Source organism: Candoia aspera, chromosome 1, assembly GCF_035149785.1.
Source record: "Candoia aspera isolate rCanAsp1 chromosome 1, rCanAsp1.hap2, whole genome shotgun sequence".
Taxonomy (NCBI): Eukaryota; Metazoa; Chordata; class Lepidosauria; order Squamata; family Boidae; genus Candoia; species Candoia aspera.
The window spans coordinates 122209371-122233423 of NC_086153.1; the positions used below are offsets into that span (position 1 = coordinate 122209371).

The window sequence follows — 24053 nt, forward strand, 5'->3', positions numbered from 1 at the left end:
ACCATCAGCTGAAAAATGGATGGAAAACAATATTATAAAAGACCACAAAGATATTAAAGTGCTATAAAACTAAAAGCAGTTATCTGGCAATCCTCTCACAATTTCTCAAGTACCATCCTTGACACTGATAAGTTTCGAATTGCATCATAAAAGCCTAGTAAACTGTACTCTACGCTTTGTAAGCAACAATCCAAAATATCCCTGCTAGAGAAAATTTTCTATTAAACAAGTGGAATTACAAAATCAAAAATAGTCTTGCATTCAGTGTGCTCTAGTGGCATCTAACACAAAATCCCTTACGTATATTAAGATGACTTTGTGGCCTAGTGTCAGTTTGATTAAAATATTACAGAGAAGCTTTGCAGTTTTCTTACTACAACCACTCAATATAGAATGGGTATGATTGCAATTAGCATGAAAACTGAGCATTACTATAAAATCTGAAACAATGTTTTCAAATGCCGCCCAGAGTCACTTTGTGTGAGATGGGTGGCCTATATGTAAAACTATACAGACAGACAGATAGATAGATAGAACAGAATGAATCCAAGTAAAGTATTATTTTCAAAGTATTATTTTACAGGAACATCTGAAAGATAGTGTAATTAAATGATCCTGTTTCCAAATATTAAGTGGATATCTCTTAAAACTTTTCACTGAATGTAAGGTACAGTTCAAGAACAATTACTAATTTTAGCCTTAGCCAATATATGTTCACTGTGTATGTTCAAAGCACTGAAAAATGTGAAATGCCTCAAGTGCTATATGTGAATATATACAATAAGAAGAAAGATCCCTGAGTCATTTTCTGACTCTTTGGGGGGATGCCGCTTCCGTGACGCTTTCTTGGCAGACTATAGCGGGGTGGTTTGCCATTGCCTTCCCCAGTCGTCACCTTCCCCAGCAAGCTGGGTACTCCTTTTAAAGATGGAAGGCTGAGTCGACCTGAGCCGGCTACTCGAGAGAGAATCCAGTTTCCGCTGGGATCGAACTCGGGTCAAGGGGAGAGTTTCGGTTGCAATACTGCCACCTACCTCTCTGCGCCACATGAGGCTCTTTTATTTGAAGTGTATCTGTTTTAAAATTATTTGGATTCTACATAACCATCTGCTTGGGCTTTCATCTAAGATTACTTATATTTCCTTCCAATCTGGGATTAAATGTTTGGGTCATTTAGCTGGTTAACTACCTAGGTGAAAGGCAAAAGGTCCCCTGTGCAAGCACCGAGTCATGTCTGACCCTTTGAGGGGAACGCTGCTTTCATGACGTTTTCTTGGCAGACTATAGCGGGGTGGTTTGCCATTGCCTTCCCCAGTCGCCACCTTCCCCAGCAAGATGGGTACTCCTTTTACCGACCTCGGACGGGTGGAAGGCTGAGTCGACCTGAGCCGGCTACCCGAGAGAGAATCCAGCTTCCGCTGGGATCGAACCTGGGTCGCGGGGAGAGTTTTCGGTTGCAATACTGCCGCCTACCACTCTGTACCACACGAGGCTCTCAATAAGATGATAGAACAATTGTCATAATTGTTGGTTTTGGGCTGGTTTTTTGGGGGGTCCCTTTTTGGGGGGTCCCTTTGAGTCTGTCTTGACTCCTGGCAACTTCCTGGACAAGTCCCTGCAGTTTTCTTGGCAAGATTTTGGGTTTGCCATTGCCTTCTTCCTAGGGCTGAGAGAGGGTGACTGGCCCAAGGTCAGAGGTATATAATCAAGAATTAAGATGGGGAAAAAGTTTGAAAAAAAATGTTTTGTCCTAATGTATTTCCTCATCATTTTTTTCCCCAATTTCAATCTGCATTCACCGAGGAAACATCAATACAATAGAGCCTAACATACACGGGCTGCAAATAACCAGGCAACCACTACTTGGAAGCAAAGGCTTTTCTGAATCTCTCTGCTGTCATCTTGTGCTAATCCATACTTTTGCAGCCGAGATATGGTGGTTTTGGTTTTGAGGTAGTTTTTTGTGCAGGGGGTCCCTTTGAGTCAGTCTTGACTCCTGGCAACTTCCTGGACAACTCCCTGCAGTGTACTTGACACGATTTCAGTTTGCCATTGCTTCTTCCTAGGGCTGAGAGAGAGTGACTGGCCCAAGGTCACCCAGCTGATTTTGTGCCTAAGGCGGGACTACAAGTTACACTCCCCCGGTTTCTTGCCTGGTGCCTTAACCACTACAAGTCTATTAAAATATCTACAAATCAGTATATATTTTACAGAAGAGAGAAAACTGTAATAGAAGACTGAGTCAAGGGACTAAATAAATTAGTAGATGTTCTAATAATCTTTTTACTATTCATAGCTATTTAAAGCCTAAGGGAGTAGATAGAAGCATTTACTTTCAATTACTTGCTCATTAGATCCTTCCTGCTTCTCCCATTTTCTCTTGCTGCCCTACAAAGGATCTAATGTTAGACCTTGTAAAATCAATTCAAAACAAAGTAGTGAAAAATTGGCTTTCATAATAATCTGAAACATGCTTATTTACACCAGAAATTCTTATCCATGGAGTAGAAAATTCATTACTTTCCTAAAAACATTCAGATTTCAAATGCTACTTCAGGATGTCAATACTCAGATAAAAATAAGGCATATAGTTTCGGTCAACATTAAGATAATCAAAACATCATTTTATTATTTCTAACAGCTATGGGTAGACCTCATTTAGTGACCACAATTGGGACCAGCAACTCAGTCATTCAGCAAAGTGGTCACTAAGTGAAACCGCAACTGTGCTTACAATCTTACTTCAGCTTTCCTTTCCTTTACAGACCTGTGAAGGTCGTAAATGTGACGACTGGTTGCAAAGTTACTTTTTTATCACCGTCACAACTGCAAATGGTCTTTGTACAAGGCAGTTGCTAAATGAGGACTACCTGTGTTTTCTTTAAATATCATTATTTCAACTGAAGCAGGTTGGGTAGCTAGGTATTAGAAATAACTCATATATGCTCTGTACCAGCAATCATTACTTTGGCTAGGATTTGGACCTAACTTACCACCCTCACTCTTCTCACAGAAGGATAAAGGAAATGTCCCCCCAAAGTTTAACTAGTTATTAAAGAATGGCTTGAAGGAACAAACTGTCAGATGAAAATTACAAAAAAAGTATGAGGTGTTTGAGGGGCTGTTGTAATTTACTAATTTGTTGTACTTTGAGATATCTTCTATACTTAAGCACACAAAACTAAAAAGCCTAAGAACTATTCTTCCAAAGTCCTCTGCAGAAAATTAGGGGCACTTATGGCTAAGTCTGGCAAACTACATGCCTTGTGCTGTCAAGTTAACTATTCTTTCTAACTAGGCAGACAAAAAATGGGAGAAATTCAAAACTGATCAGTTCAAATAATAATAATTTTTTAAAAATACCCTAGGGGTATTTTCCCCTTTCTGACTGGTGAAACACTTTTGCTGTTGAACTGTCCTACAAAAAATTAAAAAATCAACAATTAAGAATCTGCTTTTTGTATATAAAACACAACCATAAAAGTCTTGCACATTTAGAAATAAAAGAGAGGCCAGTGGTGTCACTTAGCATTCTGCATTTCTGCAATCACATTTTCAGGCAACGGTAAAAGAATTCACAAAACAGAAACAACACTTAATTGATTCTTCTCAACCTGTCATGTTCATGTGCAGTTGTAGAAGGAATCTGTGAATTATAATGTTTTCCTGAAGACCTGGCATGAGTGATATGATCTAATGGAATTGATGTAACAATATAGTTGACATTACATAATTGTATTTTTCATTATTTCTCTTGCATGTAATTATTCTTGTGCAATATGCAAGATATTCCACTTTAAGCCTAGCAATTTAGGCTAAATTGGTGGCAATGGGAAGTGCTCAACTTTTTCTGGAGTATGACTATTATCAAGGGGCAGTGAAAAGTAGTTTGGCTACTATCAAATCAAAATTTAGGACAGGCATCTAAGTCTTCCCATAGAGATAAAGAAGACTTAAGTATTATATTTCTTTACTAGAAAAGGCAAAAGAAAAATACTAATTGTACATTAGAGTACAGTGGCTATATGTCAGGTCTTGAGCATACTTCCCAACTTAGCCTTCTGTAGCCAGATGGAACCACAACTCCCAATGTATCTGAAAGATATACCAACACTTCATATTGAGAAAGGTTGGTCCTGAACTTCAGTTCAGATTTATTTTCGAACAGAAGTTCACTGAGTAGCTTTACTTTACTATCTCTACTTCAGTTCTCCTTCTATTAAAAAAAATCATAGCTAATAAATCTGCTATTACCATAAATGCAAAACTGACTGAATGGAAATATAGAATTGCATGCAAAAGTTTAGGCAATCCTGATCATATTGTATAGTCCCGTGAATCTCTAAGAGAATAGAAGATGACACAATTCTACATGGTACAAAACATGACATCTTTCTGCAAATTTGAATGCATACTTCCTACTTTTATGCTGTTGTTTACAGATTTAAAATAAGAAAACAGTGAATATGGCAGGTGCAGAAGTTTGGATCTTTAGTGAATATTTTGTAACTCCTCCTTTGACTGGAATAGCAGCTTCCAAATATTTCCTGCACCAACTAACAGTCTTTTTATTTTTGTTTTTAGATTTTTTTCTCCTCTACTCTTCCTTGCAGAACTCTTCTAGCTCAGAAATATTCCTATGTCTCCTTGCATAAACTTCATGCTTGTGACCTCCCTACAGATTTTCAATAATATTCAAGTCTAGAGACTATGAAGGCCATTCCAAAACCTTTACTTTTCTGTTAGTACTTCTTGGTCAATTTGGAGGTACGTTTCAAACTGTTACCTTCAAACTCTTTTCAATTTCTTCACTGACTGTGTGTCATTAGCTTCTAGGATATGTTAACATTTAGGTGAATCATTTTTTCCTTCCACCGACACAACATTTCTTGTGTCACTGTTGCCACAAAACTCCAAAGTTTTCATAATTGCTGTATAAGTAATGCTGTGTTGTAGACCTCTGGACAATTACTCCAGCATCAACTAAAATTTTCAGAAGATCATTTCCAATGATCTGTGGATTCTGCTTTGTAGATCTGGCTAGTTTGGGGAAAGTTTACCAGAGATTTTTCTTTGTCTGACAGATCTTGTATTGACTTCACCAGCTCCATGTAACTTCCGATTCTTAAAAATGTTTCTCACAGTTGAAATTGTTTAGTTGGAAGTGTTTGGAGTTATTGTTGCTGCTCTTTTTAAATAACCATCTCTTGCTTTCTAAGAGTGAATTATTCTTTCTTCATTTTCAAATGTTCAGACAACTGCTTAGAGCTCATGGTTGTTAGAACAGACATAACAACAATTGCAACCTGACAGTTTAGAAGGGTCAGAATATTTATTCATGCATGGACCTGTCTTTACCTAGCTAACTATAGGCCTGATGAGTCAATCCCTTTGGGAGCCTTCTTAACAGCTTTTTTTTTTTAAAAGAATTGAATCAACTGGATGACTGTCCAAATTCCTGCATCTGCCATATTCTCAGGGTTTTTTTGAATTGTAAACACCTGCACGTAAATATGTATTCAAATTTGTAGAAATCATGTACAGTTTCTGTCACCTTATGTTCATTTTGGAATTCTTAGAAACATACAATTAGATCAGGAATGCCTACACTGTTGCATGTAACTATATACCTGTATACTTTTTTAAAAAATATATTATCCTGCCTTTATTATTTTTATAAATAACTCAAGGCAGCAGACATAACTAATACTCCTTCCTCCTCCTATTTTCCCCACAACAACAACCCTGTCAGGTGAGTTCGGCTGATATAGAGGGACTGGCCCAAGGTCACCCAGCCGGCTTTTATACCTAAGGCGGCACTAGAACTCAGACTCCTGGTTTCTAGCCCATTGCCTTAACCACTAGACCTTCACTGTAATGACAAAGAGCATGACCTATGGTAAGCTAGTTTGTCACACTAGCTGAATTATGCAAGCCCCTATCTCGACAACTTGTCGAATATAATGACACAGAACAGAACCTTGGGACTGATTGTGGTCTCTACCACAAACTAGCAAGCTTACCTTAAACTATTATTTCTCAACCTCCATAATGTGATCAACAATATGAGAAGTAATATTCATTCATTTATTTACAGAGTTGTTTTAAGGATTACTGCTAGATAGTGCTAACAAATTATTTGAATATAAGAGTTCAAGTGTGCCTATACAACCATTAAATGCTATTATTTCACCTTCAGATACCATAATCAGTATAGGATAATTAATACCAGCCTACTTTACAGGCCAGAAAGCTACTGAAATCTCTTGGATGCTCCAACCACTTGAGCTATTCTAATAAGTGCTATTATTATTGCAAATAAAATAAGAATTGTGAAGCATCTTGTACATTAACTATTCATTTTTTAAAAAAACACGAAGTTTTAATGAAATATTTTCTTCTACCAAACTCTCAGAAATTATATTTATAATGTTTGGTATGTCTATTCCCCATATAGTTATGAATCTTACAGCTATTCCACAATTCTAATAAAATTCCTATTCCAATCTTCTTCTTCTTTTGACCCATTTCAGTACATTAAATCTTCCCAGAATCAAATAGCCTTCCCTCTTTCTTCATCTTCGTTGCTGGGCTCCATTTCTGCACCCATTCCTAGCAGTTCTTCCTCTTGACAGAAAATAACCAATGTGTCTTATCTTTCCATCCCAACATTTAGATAAAGTTTGTTTCACTTCTGAGGAATATTTAGACCGTTATTATCTTCACAATGCTTTACTTACTGAACCTTTTAAATGCTTGCAAATGTTGTTTCTAAGGAAGAAAAGCGATTACACCATTCACTTCTTAGCACATTCCAACCCAGTCCCTCTCTTTTCATTGCCATTGGATAATACTGGCATTCTTTTCCTATTTTCAGCTAAATGCCATTTGGTGCAACACGCTCAAGAGCCACATCAATATATCGCAAAGAACTCTACAATGGGGTTTCTACATTCACAGACATTAAAATGAAAATGCCCAAACTTTTGCAAAAGCCTCCTCTAAGCATTCTTTCACACATGGCAGATGCAGCCCAGTTCTCCATGTTCTTTGCAGTAACCCACTTCACATTCAAGAAATTAAATTCAGGTGACTGAGAACAGGATTACAGCTTTAAAGTCTTAAATTGTTTTGAGTTTTGGAGTATTTTTGGCTGTTTTGTATTTATAATTTAGATATAAAATATGCACAGGCCACAATTTCCGTTCTTTCCCCTCATTTTTTAGGAAATATAATCACAATCAGACATAAGGTCAAGTAGCTCAAAGATGCTTTAAGGATTCTGATGTGTGAAAATGCCTTAGGGTAATCAATCCTGCATTGTCATCCAAGAGGAATAGGTGCTTTTACTCTGTGATTACTAGATGCTCCCAAATGAGACTTCTGTTGCCCAAACACTAAGTCTTATTCACTGAATTTTAAGCAGGAGACAATCACTTTCCTCCACGTGTGAGCCTCTCATCTTTTCCCATCTATCCTTTGATTTTTTTTTCCTATATGGAAAAACGTTAAGGAGGAAAAAACAGAATAGAAGCTCAGTGCCTTCTGATTCTTGCAACCGGAAGCACCCTGTCATCTTTCTACAGAACTCAAAGGATGCTCATTTGCGAGCATGTCAAGGCAGTTTAGAGGCATTCCACAGCATTAGGATGCACCGCCACATCTATGACCTCACCCCCGCGCGCCAAGATGTCCCTCGCCTTGACAATGCATTCCACCGGGTCACCCTTCCGACAGGTGGGGGCTCCACCCACCTTCCCACCCATGTGGCAGCAGAGCCACCGCCGGAGCGCGTGTCTGTTCCTGGCACCCGTGGTACTCACACGAACGCGTGATAGATGAAAGCCCAGCCTCTGGGTCTCTCCAGTACATTGTAGAGATAGTTCTGCAGCTTCCTGTACTTGGCGTTCCGCCGGTAGATCGGGTTGCTGCTGTAGGAGAGCGGTTTCCCCAGCAGGCTCATCCGGGCTCCTCCTTGCTTGCCTCGCCGGCTCTCTCGCAAGCCAAACCCGCCGCCGGTGCCCAGGAGGAGCAAGCCGTCCCCTCGGGGGGGCGCCGAGTTCAGGAGCACCCTGCTCCGACCGGACTCCACATCCTTCATGCCGCCGCTGCTGCTGCTGCCACCGTAGCGCCCTGCCGAACTGCTCTTTAGCCAGATCCCGGCGGAGCCGCCCTTGTCATCTCCTCCGCTGTAGCTGCGGGGCATGGCATCACGGCAGGGGCAAAAGCAGCGGCGGTGGCGTCGACAGCGGCAAGCGGTGCGGGCTCCCGCTTGGCTGGAGATGGAAGGCGAACAGCTTCCTCCTTGGGCTGAGGAAAGGAAAAGGCGGTCGAGAAAAGACTGGGGCTGGAGGCGCCTTGCGTTTTCCCCACAGCTCCCGCCAAGCAGGGGGGCAGAAGGAGCCGTGGGGGCCACCTTGGTAACCCAGAGCAGGAGATGTGGAGGCTTGGGGGTGGGGAGAAAAAGCGCTCACACGCAGCTCCCCTTCGAGATTCCTGCTTGCCTTCGGTTTCCTTCAGCGGCTCCGGCCACGCGTCGCTTCCTCAGCCGCCTTCTTTTTATTGAAAAACTTTGGAGTATAAGAAGAAGGTACCTAGTTCTGCTTTAATGGAACAGGGCGCTGCTCCTCCCTCTTCGCCTAAGACGAGATCCAGGGACAACCGCGAGTGACACCAGGCAAGCGAGTAACTGCTTCGAAGAAAGCCGGGTGGGGAAGTGGCGGGGAGAAGCCGGCCGTCTTGATTTACAGAAACTGCTTTAAAACGAGAGACAGGACAAAAAGAAACGAATGCTGGAGGCTCCTGCTACTGTCCTTGGCTTGTCAGAATACTTTGCTCTGGCAAGGCTTCCCGAGCGGGCAGACAGGCAAGCTGTTGCCTCTCGTCCAAACACAGGCGAAAAGTACTCGCCGCTAACGAATCAACCGAATAGGAGGAGCAAGAAGGCGCAGAGCAGGCTGTGCCCGGCGCGTCTCCGCTCCCTCGTGCCAAATAGCAGCAAAAGATACAAAGAGAGGCAGTCAGGATTGAGGAGGATAACGGGCAGTTTGTGGGATTACGCAGGAAGGAAATCTCCGTAGAAAAGTCATTAAACCGCTTCAGGTCCAGCAGTCGCGGCAGCTCCAGCTCGAAAAAAGTAGAGAAACCGATCTCGCAGCCTTGGACGTCGACAATTACGAATTATTATTATTATTATTAAGCTTTTTTCTGTTGAGTTTTAGCTGTTCCTCCATCGTATTAACAGGGTCGCGTTAGACAACAAGCACCCTTTCCGTGTCCCTTCCCCACTCCCCCCGATATATTTTGCCAAAGCTCAAGAAAAAATGCCGTTTGCGTAAAAACGCGCCGGTGCAAAATCAGTCCACCAGAATGGAGAACGGGAGGGACTGAAAGGTATCCCGCTTTCGCTTCCTCCCGCAAACTCTCGCCAAGTTCCAGGGAAGTTTCACGCAGCTTAGATGCCAAAAAAGGATGCGCCCGGGGATGGGGGGAAGGCGGGTGAGGAAGAAGCCGTAGGACGTGAGCAAGGAGGGAAAAAACATAAACCTACGCTTCGAAAGAGGCCGCGTCTCTTCCCTCGCTCTTTTCCCACTGCCTGAAAACAAGCCCTTGTGAGAAGCACAGCCGTTTTCCCGCTCTTGTCTTATTCACGGTGACACACGCTTAAGAAGCAGGTGGCTTACACAGGCCCGCCTCTCCCTTATTTACATTTCCTCTAACCGCAGGACCACCCCTACCCCTGTCCCCGTCCCTAAGAGACTGACTGGATCGACTCAAAGCACTCTGGAGCGATGTGCGGCGTTGCTAGCGGGAGAACCGCCGCCACGTGACTCCCAGCAACTCCGTCGGTTCAGCGCTAGAGAAGCGCTGAGGGGAGATGCGAGTTGAGTCACTCTCCGCCAGAATATCCTCTCCGAGGGGTCCTGGGAAAGAAACTAGATCTCGGGGGAGCGTCGGTGAGGATTGTAATTGAAGGGGCATATAAGTAGTGGAAACCCGAGGAAACACCGAAGAAGGGCTGGACTAAAGAGCCTCTACAAACCCTCCTCCATTTCCACGGACTTCAAATCTGGAGGCTTCCTTCCTTCCTTTCGCATCATATTTTTACAGGAAAAATATTTTCTGTAGCTTAGATCTTGCTGACCTTTTTTTTGCGTACTGCTGCTAAGGCTCAGCTTGAGGTTCGTTTCCAAATGTAAATTGCGCAGACAAGCCTGCCATCCCCAAGCAACTACTTGTTTAGAAAAGAAAGCAGATCAGGAAATGATGCTGTGACAGCAAGTGCAGCAAGGATGGATGAGGAATCACTCTGTCTCCAAGTCCAATCCATCAATATTTTACTTGCAAAAAAAGCATGCCAGGGTAACCTCTCTGAGCCCACTAACAAGGCTGGCGACTAGTACTGCCCTTGCAGTTTTAATGTGGGACCTCTTAAGGAAAGCTACTGGTGGATATCCGTGGCTTTGTTTGCCCTCCTGTCGGATGGCATCACCAACAAGAAACAACAGGTGTCTCCAACTGGGCGCATTAGCCATCTTGTGAAAGAGAGAAATCTGTGTCCTAAAGTAGTCAAGATGACAGGTCATGGGTACAGAGGAGAGTCACAGAGCAAAGCAGGAGGGAGGTATCAATAATGAGCCATCTCCATCTTCAGTTCCTGCTGCAACAAGATGGCAATGCTGGTAGCAAGTTCAGTTCTGTCCTTGTAGATGGCAGCAGCCAGAAGTAGCCTATGGAGAGCCTTAGAGCCATGATGGAATAGGTAGACAAAGTGGTCCCCTCTCTAAGTAATAAAAATGATAAAAACTGATGCCTTCTGAAGCCCCATGTTGTCCAAAGCAGTGAAAAAAGGTGATGTGTCCAATGGTAACAAAACCAATAGCCTACAACTGATAAAATCGGGCTCTCTTTTCAAGTTTATTTGACCTTCAGTGCAGCATAGGACTAGTACTCTCTCAAGTACCAGTTAGATGGCAGATGCCTCTGTGTAAGCCAGACCTCCGCGGTCTTCTGCAGCTTCTTCCAAAATGGCCATGAAGGGCAGTGCCCAGCCACTGGAGGGGTGTGTGTGCCTGCTGCAGACTGAAATGGCCAGTAGGAACTGGGGAGATCACACTGGCAACGACATCATAACTGAAATTGAATCCTCAGCAAAACGTGTCTTCGTTGGAGGAGAGAAAGTGGATCTTTAAAATGGATACAGCTGAAGATGGCTTGAAGCTGTCAGAGCTGTGGGTTGGAGATGAGATGCAGACAACATCCTGGGACATGGCATAGGTTAGTAAGGCATATTTGAGCTGTGGTTAAGAGCATGTGCAGATGAGCCTTTAGCTCTTCAAGTTTCATTTGAGAGAGCTGTTTCACTGCCAGAGTTGTAAACATCTGAACTGAAAGGGACTAAAAAGAGATCTTCACATATATTCTTTATAGTATGTCTAAATGCAGTTCTTTTAAGACTGCAATACTATAACTTTTCAGGAATAAGCCCCACTGAAATTGGTAAATGTACTTTTGACTAAACATGCATGGGAATTGTTAAACTGCAAAATTAATTACATTTATTTTTAAATTACTGTGCAAGGGAAGAATGCAATTCCAGGCATTGTCAGTTAAACCTTAAAATCAGGAGTTTGATAGCACCTTTTCTGACTAAGAGATTTTATTGAAAAGCCAAAGCTTTTGGGTACTGCAGCTCATCTCATGAAAGCTTAGGCCTTTCAATAAAATTTGTTGGAAAAGATTCCTCATTTTTGTCTACCGTAGGCTAACATGGTTCTCCTACAATGTCACTTTGAGTTTGAGGCTTGAGAATAGCAACTTCCCTGTTGTAAAGTAAGCACTGCCAACTTCTCTATAAAATAAACAAATACAATATTTCAATTTAGCTATTACAAAGCGAAATTGTATAAATGTTGAGCTTGTTGGTGTTAGTGGTGGCATGTGGGGATGTTTATAAAAAATCAGAGATTATAGAAAAGCTATTTAATCCCCCCCCCATTTCTTTTCCTTTTCTCTTATGCCTCATATCCATATTTCTCATATGAAATATTTAGTTATTTAATTAATCTGGCTGACACTCAAACTGCTGTATGTCACACTTTTCACAAACAGGCACCTGCATCCCTAACCCTGGGAGGTGGCCTTTCAGGTACCCTTTGTTGCATATTTCAGAAGGAGAGCTGCCACCTCCTGCATGATTAATGACAGGAATCTTTGCCTGAAACAGAAGGAATGCAACCTTTTGTGTCATACATACGGAGGAAGATATTCTCCTCTTAGTTTCTCTTCCTTTCCTTAACACCATATCAATAATGTACCATGGGAGTAAGGTCAATTGCCACCTAAGCAGAAGAACTGAGTCAAACCAGTTTCCATTTATTAAAATCCAGACAAAACGCAGACAAAATTTCAGAAATGGTCCGCTGCTTTCAGGGTTAAATGAAATATAGGAATAAATATTGGATACGTATCATCCTTAAGAGGAATTCATTCAAGAAGCTTTCCAGAAGGCTTCTCTGTCTTAGGCTATTGTGATCAAGACAAATCTCAGTAGGTATGTGTTTTGATGGGAGATGGTAACTTCCAGAGAGGGAAACCCACAATCATTCATCAGTGTCTCAGATGATCTGAAACACCTAATTATTCTCAGGGCTGTGTTATGGGCCCATGTTCCAAATCAGGACAATCCACAACCTTCAAAACATTTCTCTTTAAGTACAAGTCACTTTCCAATAAGTCCATTTAATGACATTTCAAGGTTGTTGACTTGAAATCAACTTGTATGTTTCAAAGAGAGTTTAATTGCAGAATCTTGTCAGACAAGTATTTTTTGCACATTAATACACAGCTTTCAATGTTGCAACTGCAGTAGTGTCAGCAGGGTTTTGTTGTAGACAAATAACACTTAACAGCTCTCAAATCACACTATTTTCTTTCTGTGAAAATGCAGCATTCTGCCTCTTTAGTTAATACATCATATGCAATAGTGGGATGAGTAGTTATGTTGTTCTGCCAAGAGTCCAGGCAGTGATCAGGTGCTCAGACAATTGGTTCTTTTAGATCCAGAGAGAATAAGCACACCAGTGAGTAAAGAGATTTTAAGCTTTATTATTAACTCAAGCAAACAGATTTAAACAGAAACACAATTTAGGCAGATTAAACAGAAACATAAAAAGCATAATATAAATGATAGCGTACCAGGCAAGATGATACCCAATCTTTCATCAGCTATCAGGAGCCCCTCAGTAATGACAGCAAATATACCCCAGGGCAGCTCAATTTCCAGAGTATTCAGCCCTAAGTCTGTGCAGAAGCTTCCCAAGCCAATCTTGCACAAAGCATCCAGTACCAGGGTCTGTGGCCAAGCTCCCAACTCAAGAAGCAATCCTAAGGTTTATCAAAGCATCTGCGGGACAAAATCACTCAGATCCATTCGAAGTTGGACTCGAAGTGTGAAGCGGAGTCTGGGGAGATGCCAAGGGAGTGTACTTGCCCTGTTATATGGGAACAGTTTGATCCTGTTGGGCCTGAGGAAGTGGGCAGGATCCTCCGGACTGTTAACGCAACCACATGCCATCTTGACCTGTGCCCTTCCTGGCTGGTAAAATCAGCCCGGGAGGTGACTTGTGGTTGGGTCCAGGCGATGGTTAATGCATCCTTGAGTGAGAGGATGTTTCCGTCTGCCTTTAAGGAGGCGCTGGTGCACCCCCTCCACAAGAAGCTATCCCTGGACCCTACTATACTGGGCAATTTTCATCCTGTCTCCCACATTTCCTTTTTGGGAAAGGTGGTTGAGAAAGTGGTTGCGCTACAGCTCCAGAGGATTTTGGATGAAACAGATTATCTAGACCCCTTTCAGTCAGGTTTCAGGCCAGGATATGGGACAGAGACCGCATTGGTCGCACTTATGGATGATCTCTGGAGGAGCGGGATGGTGGGAGTGCATCCATCCTGGCTCTCTTGGACCTCTCAGCGGCTTTTGATACCATCAACCATGGTATCCTTTTGGGGCGGCTCAGGGGATTGGGGGTGGGTGGTGTAGTTTTGCGCTGGTTCACCTCCTTCCTCCAGGGCCGTTCCCAATTGGTGGTGATAGGAGAGGAGAGATCCGACCCTCGACCCCTCCATTGTGGCATGCCGTAGGGTTCAGTTCTCTCTCCTGTCCTACTCAACATCTACATGAAACTGCTGGGTGAGATAATCCATCACCACAGGATGAGGTATCATCAATATGCTGATGGTACCCAGTTACTTATCTCCATTCCAGGTGAAGTAAGTGATGCAGTCTCCACCCTCTCCAAGCGCCTGGGGGCTGTGGGGGTCTGGATGGGGAACAACAGGCTTCAACTGAACCCTGGTAAGACAGAGTGGCTATGGATTGATGGCCCCTCGGCTTCCAGGAAGTTGTCATCTTTGGTTCTGGATGGGATGGCACTGCCCCATTCGGAATCAGTGCGGAACCTGGGGGTCCTCCTGGACTTGCGACTCCTGCTCGAAGAGCAGGTGGAAGTCATGGCCAGGAGGGCCTTTGCACACTTTTGGGTGGTGCGCCAGCTCCGCCCATTCCTGGATTGAGATGTCCTCTGAACAATCACTCATGCCCTTGTCATCTCCCATATAGACTATTGCAATGCGCTCTACATGGGGCTACCCTTGAAGAGTATCCGGAAGCTTCAGCTGGTCCAGAATGCAGCTGCGGGGACAGTTATCGGGGCTGTAAAATCAGCCCATGTGACACCACTGTTACGCGAGCTGCATTGGGTACCAGTTTGCTTCCGGATCTAATTCAAGGTGTTGGTTATCACCTTTAAAGCCCTGCATGGCATGGGACCAGGCTACCTGAGGGACTGTCTCATCCCCATAACATCGACCCACCCCACCTGGTCAGGCAGGGAGGGCATGCTACGGACCCTATCAACAAAGGAGTTTCATCTAGTGGGGTCCAGGAGGTGGGCATTCTCTGCAGCAGTGCCCACCCTTTGGAATATCATGCCCCTGGAGATGAGACGGGTTTCCTCACTCCCAGACTTCTGGAAGAAATTGAAGACCTGGTTCTGCTGCCTTGCTTGGGATGGGGAGGGTAACAGCTCCACCTGTGGGTGGTTGGTGCCATAGCACCCCTATGGATCAGGATTCCATCTCCCCTTGGATTTAATATTTATTATCTTATTTATGTTTTTAAAACTGTGACTGAGGCTTAGATGTTTTTATTATCTTTTTTATTATAAACCGCCCAGAGTCCCCCATTGGGGGAGAGGGGTGGTAATATAAATCAAATAAACAAATAAATAAACAAATAAGGTTTATATCAAAGTCTGGCACTAAAGCCTTGTGACCCTGCTTCCATGGTACCAATAATGCAGGACCTGACCTTGACTGGATAGTTCCCAGGGTCTGGGCACCTGTTTGCATGACATAATCCAAGAGCCTGGGAAGCTGTACAGATAAGCTAGTGCTAACATAAGCAATCTTGGGGTTTTCTCTTCTCTTCCCCCCTTTTCAAACAAGTGTAAGCAGGTCAAGCATAGCTCAGAATGAACTCTAAACTTCTATAATTTTCTTAATATGAAGGAGAAATCAAAAGATGTTACTTAAACTCCTCGAAATACAACGGTTTTCCGCATTGCCACTACATACTGTATGTATCACGCAATTCTGCTCTATGTGAATTTTTAGTGATAAAAATCCATAGTTTACGCCTTTTGCCACTTGTTTATAACATCATCCAGAAATGCAGGGCATCGCTCATATTTTGTAGGGCTCCGGAATATGAGCTTTCTAAAGCTTGAAATAGTAATGTTGGGGATAGTTTTATTTTTCCTTTAGGGCCTTAAAATACAAAATCAGTGGTTATAAAAAAATGCAGATCTAACCTGAGCTCTGGAGAATTATGCCCAGCAATTGAATGAAGCCAAGGAAAAATGTAGCAGAACCTGCTCTTGCAGGGTTCTACACTAATATTTGCTTTTGGCATTGTGCAGTGTATGTATTGGGGTTGTAAACAGTTGTTTGTGGCTTAACATAATATGTGAATCCAACTGTTGTTGTTTATTCGTTTAGTCGCTTCCAACTCTTCGTGACTTCATCGACCAGCCCACGCCAGAGCTCCCTGTCGGTCGTCAACACCCCCAGCTACCCCAGGGACGAGTCCATCACCTCTAGAATATCATCCGTCCATCTTGCCCTTGGCCGGCCCCTCTTCCTTTTGCCCTCCACTCTCCCTAGCATCAGCATCTTCTCCTGGGTGTCCTGTCTTCTCATTATGTGGCCAAAGTATTTCAGTTTTGCCTTTAATATCATTCCCTCAAGGGAGCAGTCTGGCTTTATTTCCTGGAGGATGGACTGGTTTGATCTTCTTGCAGTCCAAGGCACTCTCAGAATTTTCCTCCAACACCACAGTTCAAAAGCATCGATCTTCCTTCTCTCAGCCTTCCTTATGGTCCAGCTCTCGCAGCCATATGTTACTACGGGGAACACCATTGCTTTAACTATGCGGGCCTTTGTTGTCAGTGTGATGTCTCTGCTCTTAACTATTTGATCGAGATTTGTCATTGCTCTTCTCCTGAGGATTAAGCATCTTCTGACTTCCTGACTGCAGTCAGCATCTGCAGTAATCTTTGCACCTAGAAATACAAAGTCTTTCACTGCTTCTACATTTTCTCCCTCTATTTGCCAGTTATCAATCAAGCTGGTTGCCATAATCTTGGTTTTTTTGAGGTTTATCTGCAAGCCCGCTTTTGCACTTTCTTCTTTCACCTTCATCATAAGGCTCCTCAGTTCCTGTTCGCTTTCAGCCATCAAAGTGGCATCGTCTGCATATCTGAGATTGTTAATGTTTCTTCTAGCAATTTTAACTTCAGCCTTGGATTCCTCAAGCCCAGCATGTCGCATGATATGTTCTGCATACAAGTTGAATAGGTAGGGTGAGAGGATACAGCCCTGCCGTACTCCTTTCCCAATCTTAAACCAGTCCGTTGTTCCGTGGTCTGTTCTTACTGTTGCTACTTGGTCGTTATACAGATTCTTCAGGAGGCAGACAAGATGACTTGGTATCCCCATACCACTAAGAACTTGCCACAATTTGTTATGGTCCACACAGTCAAAGGCTTTAGAATAGTCAATAAAACAGAAATAGATCTTTTTCTGAAACTCCCTGGCTTTTTCCATTATCCAGCGGATATTGGCAATTTGGTCCCTAGTTCCTCTGCCTTTTCTAAACCCAGCTTGTACATCTGGCAATTCTCGCTCCATAAATTGCTGAAGTCTACCTTGCAGGATCTTGAGCATTACCTTACTGGCATGTGAAATGAGTGCCACTGTTCGATAGTTTGAACATTCTTTAGTGTTTCCCTTTTTTGGTATGGGGATATAAGTTGATTTTTTCCAATCTGATGGCCATTCTTGTGTTTTCCAAATTTGCTGGCATATAGCATGCATTACTTTGACAGCATCATCTTGCAAGATTTTGAACAGTTCAGCTGGGATGCCGTCGTCTCCTGCTGTCTTGTTATTAGCAATGCTTCTTAAGGCCCACTCAACCTCACTCTTCAGGATGTCTGGCTCTAGCTCACTGACCACACCGTCAGAGCTATCCCCGATATTGTTATCCTTCCTATACAGGTCTTCTGTATATTCTTGCCACCTTTTCTTGATCTCTTCTTCTTCTGTTAGGTCCTTGCCATCTTTGTTTTTGATCATACCCATTTTGGCCTGGAATTTACCTCCGATGTTTCTAATTTTCTGGAAGAGGTCTCTTGTCCTTCCTATTCTATTGTCTTCTTCCACTTCCATGCATTGCTTGTCTAAACATAATTCCTTATCTCTTCTGGCTAACCTCTGGAATTTTGCATTTAATTGGGCATATCTCCCCCTATCACTGTTGCCTTTTGCTTTCCTTCTTTCTTGGGCTACTTCTAATGTCTCAGCAGACAGCCATTTTGCCTTCTTGGTTTTCTCTTTCTTTGGCATGCTCAAGCTCCAGCACCACGACAAGGTAACGATTCTTTTCTGAAGGAATCCAACTACTGTGGCTTATTAAGCAAGCGATGGTTTTAAAAATATAGATTAGTTCAGTATGTCAATTCCAGATTGCTTTCAAGCCTGACATCGTCTATTCTGTGCTGGAAGGAAAAAAATATTTTGTAAATTCTTCATAAGTTGCTCATCCAAACTGAAAAAGCTACCCCTAGCACTTTGGTCAAACTTCAGTTCCCTGTATTCCTCACCATTGATTAAGTTAATGAGAACTGTTGGGAATTCTAGTTTATCAATGAGTGGAAGGTCATAGACTCCCACTCTGCTCTTCAATAGTTATGTTATTGATCAAGGGTGGCTGTTTTTGCTATGGTTATTGCTGTTTTTCTAATTTAGCGTTTGAATATTATGTACAGTATTCCTCTTCTCTAGCACTATAATGCACAGTCCCCTAATTTAGAAGCCCAGCATTTCTATAGCCAGGACCCATTGCAGACAAGCTGCCCTGCCAGTAGGCTGGTGCTGTGTGCTCATTAGGTAGGCAGCGGATACTGAAATGTTGTTATTATGAGACACTGGAACTAGCATACTGAGTTTTCTTCCCTTTATCTGACAAAAAAATAAACTGACAAGACCATTGGGTTATTATATGGTTCTCAGCTATATTTTAACAGAAAGCTAAGCAAGAAGGACTGTTGAGGTGAAGTACCAACAAAAGGATACAAACAGTCTACATCATTTATCTCCAGGAAAGAATTGAAAAGCAGGAAATGGGGATTAGGGGTAGTCTAATTAGGCAGCTCAAGTTGTACAGCTTTATTTTATGTGATGCATTGCTTTAGATGAGTTAGATTTCCTTTGGAATAAGGTCATTGGAGGTATAAGAGGGTACACATAAAGAAATCTTCTTTGGTGCTAAATTACTCAGAAGTAGTAAAGTTGGGTCTCTACTACCCCCCCACCCCCCCAGTTTCTTTCCTTTTTGTAGCTTAACTAAGCAGGAAAATGCATGTATTAAGGTTAAAATCTTTTCTGAATGAATCACAGATTCAATAAGAAATCAAGCCTTTATTATGTATATTCAGGTTAAAAAAACTAAAGGGGAGTGGAAGACAAAAAGAGAAAGGAAAACAACCAATAACAATGACTTCAGAAAGGATTATTCCAGCTGCTCTTCTTTTAGCCAGGAACATGTGCACATGCACACACCCACTGAACGAAGACACAATAAGGTATCAAAGTATAGCAAAGGCACCACAGTTCAAACCCTTTCCATAAAATATAAACCCCAAAGCCTAAATCCATATCTAGCTTGAGTTTTCCTTAGACTGAAATATTTTCCCTGGATCTCCAACCAGTCTCTAGTTTAAGTCACTGTTTACCCAGCTTTAAGCCAGCCCAGGAAGAGTTGGGGTCACTCCTCACATGAAAGGAAGGCAAAAAGGAGACCCAGTGGAACTGCCCCTTCCTCTTTTTAAAAGCCCATTCTTCCTGCTTCTGATTGGTTCTTTAACATTTGAGTTTTGCAGGCTCTCTACTCATTTACTTGGGCTGACAGATCAAGTTTTCGATGAATCGCTTAGAATGGGATTTCTCCCCATTCAGTACAGGAGGTTTATGTTATTTAGTAATATTTTTGTTTATTTATTTATTGGGGGATCATAGGTGGAAGTCTATTCCTCCTATATCAAATTTTTAGGAAGACAGCCAGCATTCCTAATATAAACACTAAACCCATTTCTTTCATTTTCTTCCATGATAAAAACTTTTAGTTTCTTATCCACATGCTTGACTGGGAGCCAAAGCAGCATTGCCACTTCAATTACATCTGAAGTTCTGTTGAAAATGAGCTACCGAGAGCCATCATCTTATATACAAAGAAATAGATGCTACGACCATTGAGCTAATCTCCAACAATACAGAATCAGTGATCAGCCAATCCCTTCCAATCCCAAAACAGATCCAGCTGGGAGGGAAAAAAATAGGCCTGGAAGAAGTTTCACATGTGTCTTAGAAATACGAGCGGGAAATAGAAATCCTAGCTGCCTTTCAGTGTGGATGGTATTTTTTCCCCAAATGTCAATTTTCTATTTTAAGAAAAATAGATATATTTTCTTCAATTATGAATGTGTCTATTCTATTAGAGATACTACCTCTACTGTGTACAAGCAGACCTATGCTGTTAAATCAATAAAATACTAAACCTTTAACCTTCTGAAGCACTCGTATAAAACCTGTTCAAGTGCCTATTCCAGTTTGCCACTGCAAAATTTGGTCATGCTTAGCATAATATGGTTATTCTGTTTTCCTACTGGATTGAGCAATAGTGACATAAGCATTCAGTCTGAAAATCCATCAAGTCCAAATTCTGAAGAAAATGTTCTTTATATCTTACTCTAATAAAAGTTAATTTAATTTTATTCATTTATTTTTATAATTAACTGTGACTTGAAAAGGCTTAACATAATACTGTAACAAACACAAATTTTAAAGTACCATATCTCAAGAAACGTTTAAAATCTTATCAAGAGCAGCAAAACTATTTAAATTATAGATGATTTTCATAACTTTTATAAGAATATGTCTTCCTATAAATTGAATGCATTATTCTGAGAATAAGAAGTAGCTTTCTTCTATTAGTATATGCTAACTTTTCCAGTTCATGATGAGTTCTATCATTTCCACCTTTGTCTTTTTTTCCCCTAGGTAAACCTTCCTAGTTACTTTATTCTCTCTTAATCAGTACAGTTCTGGATTATCACAGTTGCCCTTTTTGAACATGTTCCAATTTGTCTGAATCCTTAGATTTTGGTGCCTCAGACTGGATATAATACTCAAGGAGGAGTCTGACCACTAAAAAATAAAACAGAACTTTATTCAGATGATTTGGAAACTATTGTTGATGTAGCCTGAATTGCTTTTGTGTTTTTTTTGTGACTACATCACTGCTGACTCATTTGCAGTTTGTAATTAAGTATTATTTCAAGATCATTTTCACTATTATTGCCCAGCCAGGTATCCCCCATTGTATAGCTGTGCTACTGATTTTCTAAGTGAAGAATTTTGCTTCTGTTAAATTTAATTCAATTATTTTCAACAACCCATTTCTCTAACTTATCAATTTTATTTCTGTTTTTTAGAGTATGAGCTATCCCACTGTCATGCGCTGCCTACCTTCGAGTAATACACAGACACTGATTCCGTGGAACAGGCTCTGGTTTATTCGAAGGTAGGCAGCGCATGACATAAAGCTGAGAGTCATAAACTCAGCCTCGCCGAGCCCCACCGGACGACAACGAGCCGCGGGAGGAGTAGACGGCGAGAAGACCAGGAAGATGAGGCCGGCGCGACGCGGACAAGGAGGGCGAGCCGCACGGCAAGAAGCAGAGGAGGACCGATCGAGGCCAGAGGCACCGCGGACTCCCGGAGCCATGGACGCCCACCCGACCCAACCCGAGCCTCAGCTCCAACCCCAAGGGGAGATGGCGACGGAGGCAACCCGACCACGGGAGGGAGCAACATACCTCCCGAGACCAGCGGAGAACCCCGCGCCCCATATCGCACCCCAGCAACGGACGGGGAGCGGCAGCCCAACGGCGGCAAACACGGGGGAGGACGATGAAGCGACCCAGCAGACGGCGGAGGAAGCGGACCAATGCCCGGGAGAGACTGAACCCCACCGGCAACCCACCCCCGCCGACGCACCGATGGAACCGGCCCCAGCGGCGGCGCGGATCGCGGACGAGGACGCACAAGCTAGACTCGCGGCCATGGAGACCCAACTGAAGGAACTCCGGACCATGCTTCAGTCGCTCATGCCCCCCGCGCCGCCCAACGACGTCCCCGCACAGGTCCACATCCCGAGCAAAGCGCCGAACCCCCACGGGCCAAATGAAGGTCAACAGACGGCCCAGGCGGACGACGCCCCAAAAGACTTCCCCATCTTTTTTGATGGGAACCCCGCGAAACTGTCGTTCTTTATTACGAACGCCAGGGAGTTCATGGGGAGGCACGGACACTCCTACGACTCCAAAGCGGACAAGATCGCTGCCGTGGCGATCAAACTACAAGACCGGGCGGCGGACTGGTACGTCCAACTGTACGAGTCCAGCTCCCCCGCCCTCGCCAACTTCCCCGCCTTCATCAATGAGATGAAAAGCTACTTCGAGGACCCACTAGCCAAAGTGAGGGCGAAAAGCGCACTCCAAAGACTTAAACAGGGCACACGCACTGTCCCAGACTACGCTCTCGAGTTCAAAGCCCTCGCGGGGAAGGTCAACGACTGGTCTGAGACCACCCTGCTGGAAATGTTCAAAAGGGGGCTCAACCGCGACGTACTTCAATGGGCCCTCTACCGCGACAACCCAGAAACTCTACACGGGTGGATCCACCTCGCGGGGAAAGCAGAACACGTGCACCGCACCTTCCTCATGACAACGACGGAAGACACGAACTACACCTGCAAAAAGGTACCCGCATCACACGTGGGGACGGCCGGCCCCACATACCCAACGAAGAAATTTAATCAGGGGCCCTGCGGGAGGTGTGGTAAACTAGGGCACAAGACGGCAGATTGCTTCGCCAACCGACCGCCGACCAGTGTGCCTAAACCCACCCCGAAAACTAGCCCCAAACCACCTAACCCGCCGCCGCCCCCTCACCGCCGAATGACCGGAGCCACAGCGACACCAGAGGAAGGCTGGGACGCCTACTGGGGGGAAGAGGACGACGTAGACCCCGATCAGCCGGCGGGAAACGCTCCCCGCCTGCCCTGAAACGCGTTGCGAGGCAGGCGGTGGGACAGCAGCGCGGACCACCTCGACGGAACGGCGAACACTCCGTGATAATGGCGGCAATCAAACTCTCTGCCGGCAACGGAGCCACTACAGCCGTGGCACTAGTGGACTCGGGGTGCTCAAAAAACCTCATCCACCCCGACTTAGTCGCCAAACTCGACCTCCGCTGCTTCCCCCTCCCCACGCCGTTGGCATTTCAACAGCTGGACGGCTCTACAGCGGGAGGGAAACCAGCCACGATGCAAACCGAGCCGGTCACCCTGCAAATGGGCACTCACACCGAACGCACATCGTTCGTTGTCACCCACATCGGACGGCCCATTGCAGTACTGGGAATGCCATGGCTCGCGACAAACAACCCACGCATCAACTGGGTGACCCGCACCTTCACATTTGGCGACGGCGAGTATCAGGCACCAGTGCCGGCGGGCAGAACCAACCCCACTGTGGGACGAGCAGAGGCGACTACACAGGACAACGCCGCTACCACAGCAGACCTACCGGAACAATACGCCGACTTCTCCGAGGTCTTCGGAGAGGCGGAAGCTGACCAACTACCCCCCCACCGCAAGACGGACTGCCGGATCGACCTGCTGCCCGACGTCCCCTTACCTAGACCGAAGATCTACTCGATGACCCCGAAGGAGATGGCAACCCTCCGGGAATTCATCGATAAAAACCTAGAGAGGGGATTCATAGAGCCAGCATGCTCACCGGTCGGAGCCCCCGTCTTATTCCGGGAGAAGAAAGACGGCACCCTACGGCTCTGCACCGACTACCGGGGCCTAAACGCGGCTTCCCTGTCCAACAAATACCCCTTACCCCTGGTGAAAGACATGCTCGCCCACCTGTCCACGGGCAAAGTCTTCTCCAAACTGGACCTTCGTGAGGCGTACTACCGCATCCGAATCAGGGAGGGGGACGAATGGAAGACTGCGTTCAACTGCCCCCTAGGCGCCTTCCAGTACAAAGTGCTGCCGTTCGGACTCGCGGGGGCCCCCGGGGTGTTTATGCAGCTCATCAATGAGGTCCTGCATGAACACCTGTTCAAAGGGGTCCTTGTCTACATAGACGACGTCCTTATCTACACTAAAACGCACAAGGAACATGTGACCCTAGTCAGGCAAGTCCTCGACAAACTCAGAAGGGCGCAGCTCTATGCCAAACCCACAAAGTGCGAATTCCATAAAGCGCGCCTAGACTACCTGGGGTACCGAATCTCCGGAGATGGCATAGAAATGGACCCCGCAAAAGTCGAGGCGGTGCTGAACTGGGAACGCCCCC

At 44.2% G+C, this 24053-nt stretch overlaps 1 protein-coding gene across 2 annotated transcripts in view; it reads right to left on the reverse strand.

The window, feature by feature from the left end:
• KCNQ5 (potassium voltage-gated channel subfamily Q member 5) overlaps positions 1-8464 on the reverse strand; it is a 374302-nt gene extending 365838 nt beyond the window's left edge. The window contains exon 1 of one of the 2 annotated variants that reach the window (XM_063313086.1): positions 7824-8464. In XM_063313086.1, the coding sequence (XP_063169156.1) occupies positions 7824-8206 (383 nt within the window). In that variant the 5' untranslated portion in view covers positions 8207-8464. The remainder of the gene's footprint in view (positions 1-7823) is intronic. The other variant, XM_063313079.1, reaches the window with a different exon arrangement.
• Between the last annotated feature and the right edge of the window lie 15589 nt (positions 8465-24053).